We start from the raw sequence: 4,886 nt of genomic DNA, 5'->3' as shown, positions 1-4,886 counted from the left end.
TGCTATTCAAAAGGAACTACAAGTGAGTCCTCCTCTTCTATAGTAACAGCTAAATATTATAATGGGCGCGTTTTAATCCTCTTCCACCTGTACAGCCGTTACTAATGAACCTACAAACCTCCTGATGTCCTGATGTCCCCCTGGGCCGTGGAACTGCTTTTCACAAACCTCGTCTCTCTGGCTCTGCTGTCCTTCCCCGTCTTTTGCGGTCCTTCGTCACTCCGGCTCCGTCGAGTCCCGGCACTGCTAACCTCACATCCACGGCCTGGTGCTGTCAAGCAATGACACAAATATTGAAACATGAACATTTTAATGGGAACTCCAGCGAGTTAATTATGTTTTGTTATCCACTTCTGTTGCGTTCTAGTGTTCTCTGAATTTTCTCTTCACCAGCATGAAAACAAATAAAAATTATTGAAGCAACGTCAGATTCAAGGTGTGATTATTGTTTAAAGGGGAAATATTAGGCTCATTTTAGGTTCAAGCTTGTTTTTCGGGGTTTCTACCCGAACATGTTTACATGCTTAAAGCTATAGTGCATAGTTTCTGTCGCCCCCATGAGGAATTCTAAGTAATGACAACAACACTGTGGGCGTGTCCACATGATGCAAGCCTTCCGTGATCGTGCATGCACCCCAGTTGCCAGTTGCTAGTGGCCAAAGACAACACGGAGGATTAAAACAACATGATGGACTTTTCAGAAGAGGTCATTATTATCACTCTGTGGGAAAGTCCCCGGACGACACAATCTCCTGAACTCCATACTGAGGAAAACAGAGAGAGTTGTGTGGTGCTGATAGTCTTAATTAGCTTTGTGGCAACTCATTTGGCGACGGCTTGAATGTAATGGACGCTCATTATAATCAAAAAGCTACACACCAAAGCTTTAAAAGGAACATTCTTTTATAAAATAGTGTAGTGGTGACATCACAACCGTACCGTACATGTGCATTTCTCTGTGAATTGACCAATACTTTCAGTTTTTATATGGCACCTTGACCTGCTTCATAATCAAAAATAGCAATGCAAGTTTCACATTTTACAATATGGGATCTTCAAGATACTATCCAGCAAAACCTGAATCACACTACATACAAAGTCCTCTATTTCAAACTACAACCCGCCCCATTTAGCTACATGAGGAGATTACACTGTAGGTGGACAGCAGCTACCAGCGGTGTTTGGTAAAGGCTTTTTTTGGGATTCCAGACATCCAGACCAGGTTCAGTAGTTTCCATATTGCAACCCCATGGCAATTAGACCTCCCATGCCCACTAAATGCCAACTTATTTCAAACTTATCTCAGGTTTTTAACGAGCAAGCTTTTTGTTAAAAATGTTTCTGATACGTATCAGACCTAAAGACACTTGATTTTAAAAATCCGCAGATGCTTAAAATTTTGAATCAAAATTAAAATCTGTTGCATTCTACAGTAATAGTAATTCAATCAAAACAGGGAAGTGATGTAACACCTACTGTTTTTCACACTCTGGACTTTCGGCCTCGCTGGATAAAGCCTGGTTACAGTTGTTGCACTAATCTGTGGGGGGAAAAAAAGGTTTTAAAGTTTCACCAAAACTACCCACAACTGTGTCATTTGTATAACTGAGACACATAGAATCTGTGTCAATTGGTTGTCTCTACCTCATTTATGCTCATCATCCTCCTCTTTCTTTCTGGAGAGTAGCTTCTGCATAAACCAAATTTTTGTTTCAGACTCCAGAATCTTAACAGTACATTTATACATACATGCAAGTTAAATTACACCTGCCTGTGCCCGCTGTTCAAGGCAACAAAAGTGTCCCACGACCTTTTCCTATTTGGTTTAATTTTGGCCTCAATGGACAGAGTTTCAATTGGATCCTCTCTGATCTTCCTCTTCTTCCTTTCCGGCGAGTTTCTTTCTGGAGCTCTGCATGGATGAAATGGGTTTAAATCTTTTAAATTTTAACAGTAAAATTCCTATGTACAAGCAAGTTAAATAACACCTACCTTAACCCACTGTTTGAGGCTACAACAGTGTCCCATGTCCTTTTCCTCCGAGGCTTAGCTTTGGCCGTACAGGATGATGAAGCCTCAGCCAAAACCCCATTGGACGTGTTAGGTAACTCTGGATGAAATAAAATTTAAAAAAAAAACATGTTTTAATTCTTATGAAGTTAAAGGAAAGTAATGTTTCATTCTAACCTCCTCATGTACAGTTGATTCTTAGTTTCACCCTCCTGCTTTCTCTTATCAAACATTACCTCTTTATTTCAGATCAGACTTAAAGAAATCGTCCACTCAATTTATTTAAAATATATACTGCAGGCTGTTGAACCAGCCGTATGTAAGTTAAAACAAATTCATAACGCATCATTATTGATGTAATATTGATGATCAGTTGATTTCCAAGAGTGAGCTGCTGTAGTTGAGTCTACCTGCTTGTGTCGCGATGAGATCGGTCTTCATCCTCTTGTTCTCTGTGTGGCCGCTTTCCAGACTTCTGTACAGAATAAATATTAAATAAGTTTGTATCTCTTCCATTTTAACAGCAGAATATCATATAATTAGTGCTTGAAAGAGGCCAGTACTGATCAGCACTGAGTACCTGCACGTCTGATTCTCTCCACATTAAGTATCCTTACTTCTAATTGTTATTAACAGGATTATGAATAGGCTGATATTTATACCAAAATAGGCTATATATTCATGATTTGTTGGGGGAAAACCAAGCAATTGTATTTAAAACTACACATTCAGCACCCCATATAACCCAAATGGAATCATCATTTGTTTCACAACCACTTATTTAGACTGCACGATTCAACCAAGATTCCTTAGAGTGAATCGTAGATTAGTCTACTATTTGGGGTCACTCTATGATATATACGCATGAATATTAAAATATCTAAGACACATGCAATAATCATGTCATGGATCTGCCAAATTAGGGTAGCCTACTAGCACCATTTATAAGTATATTGTAAAATCAGTAAAGGAAAGTTCTACAGCACTTACATGTCACCACTCTGTAAGGCTTCATAAGAGTCGCTCTCCATCTTCCTCACAGGACTAACTGGGCCTGGGTGGATTTGAGCCTCAGAGGTGGAGGGCAGCGGCGGCTCTGGCGCTGTCATGTCCTCCTCAGCAGAGACGCTTAGTTGCTGTGGTTGGGGTAAACTGTGGTCCTGGATGGAGAGGCTGTGGGAGATGGCCAATGCCTTCCCCAGTACGATAGGATGATCTTGGGGACGGTTCCAGACAGGAGAGACCTGGCTGGGGGTGTAGTGCTGGTCCAGGCTGGCGGTGCTGGTGGAGGCCTGTGGGTCCAGCCATGGCTGCTGATCCATGTCATGGTGGCTCACCCTCTGATCCCAGCAGACGTCCATCATTTCACAGCCTGATGTCGCACTGAAAAAAAAAATGAATCATTGAATCAGAATTGGAAAAGGATTTATTGCCAGATAAGTAAGACTTGGTAAGCCTTGATGGATGGATTGTAAAGGTTTTTATATAACGCTTTTCTAGCCTTAACAACTACTCAAAGTGCTTTTACATAGTACAGGAACCATTCACCATTCACAAACAGTGGCCGAGGCTGCCGTACATTTTAACAGTAAAATTCCTATGTACAAGCAAGTTAAATAACACCTACCTTAACCCACTGTCTGGGCTACAACAGTGTCCCATGTCCTTTTCCTCCGAGGCTTAGCTTTGGCCGTACGGATATGAAGCCTCAGCACAACCCCATTGGACTGTTTAGGTAACCTGGATGAAATAAAATTTAAAAAAAAACATGTTTTAATTCTTATGAAGTTAAAGGAAAGTAATGTTTCATTCTAACCTCCTCATGTACAGTTGATTCTTAGTTTTCACCCTCCTGCTTTCTCTTATCAAACATTACCTCTTTATTTCAGATCAGACTTAAGAAATCGTCCACTCAATTATTTAAAAATATACTGCAGGCTGTTGAACCAGCCGTATGTAAGTTAAAACAAATTCATACCGCTCATTATTGATGTATATTGTGATCAGTTGATTTCCAAGAGTGAGCTGCTGTAGTTGAGTCTACCTGCTTGTGTCGCGATGAGATCGGTCTTCATCCTCTTGTTCTCTGTGTGGCCGCTTTCCAGACTTCTGTACAGAATAAAATTAAATAAGTTTTGTCTCTCTCATTTAACAGCAGAATATCATAAATAGTGCTTGAAAGAGGCCAGTACTGATCAGCACTGAGTACCTGCACGTCTGATTCTCTCCACATTAAGTTCCTTACTTCTAATTGTTATTAACAGGATTATGAATAGGCTGATATTTAACCAAATAGGCTATATATTCATGATTTTTGGGGGAAAACCAAGCAATTGTATTTAAAACTACACATTCAGCACCCCATATAACCCAAATGGAATCATCATTTGTTTCACAACCACTTATTTAGACTGCACGATTCAACCAAGATTCCTTAGAGTGAATCGTAGATTAGTCTACTATTTGGGGTCACTCTATGATATATACGCATGAATATTAAAATATCTAAGACACATGCAATAATCATGTCATGGATCTGCCAAATTAGGGTAGCCTACTAGCACCATTTATAAGTATATTGTAAAATCAGTAAAGGAAAGTCTAACAGCCTTACTGTCCCACTCTGTAAGGCTTCATAAGAGTCGCTCTCCATCTTCCTCACAGGACTAAATGGGCCTGGGTAGATCTGAGCCTCAGAGGTGTAGGGCAGCGGCGGCTCTGGCGCTGTCATGTCCTCCTCAGCAGAGACGCTGAGTTGCTGTGGTTGGGGTAAACTGTGGTCCTGGATGGAGAGGCTGTGGGAGATGGCCGATGCCTTCCCCAGTACGATAGCATGATCTTGGGGACGGTTCCAGACAGGAGAGACCTGGCTGGGG

At 41.0% G+C, this 4,886-nt stretch overlaps 1 protein-coding gene across 1 annotated transcript in view; it reads right to left on the bottom strand.

Moving 5' to 3' along the window:
• Nucleotides 1-2,379: 2,379 nt before the first annotated feature.
• LOC116690843 (homeodomain-interacting protein kinase 1) overlaps nt 2,380-4,886 on the bottom strand; it is an 8,432-nt gene continuing 5,925 nt past the window's right edge. Inside the window, exons 10-12 of the mRNA XM_032518034.1 lie at nt 4,617-4,848; nt 3,001-3,393; nt 2,380-2,485 (exon numbers count right to left, since the gene is read on the bottom strand). Coding sequence (XP_032373925.1) covers nt 2,380-2,485; nt 3,001-3,393; nt 4,617-4,848 — 731 coding nt within the window. The remainder of the gene's footprint in view (nt 2,486-3,000; nt 3,394-4,616; nt 4,849-4,886) is intronic.

This window comes from Etheostoma spectabile, chromosome 6, assembly GCF_008692095.1.
Source record: "Etheostoma spectabile isolate EspeVRDwgs_2016 chromosome 6, UIUC_Espe_1.0, whole genome shotgun sequence".
NCBI classification, from domain to species: domain Eukaryota; kingdom Metazoa; phylum Chordata; class Actinopteri; order Perciformes; family Percidae; genus Etheostoma; species Etheostoma spectabile.
This window is presented reverse-complemented; position numbering and strand designations above follow the sequence as displayed.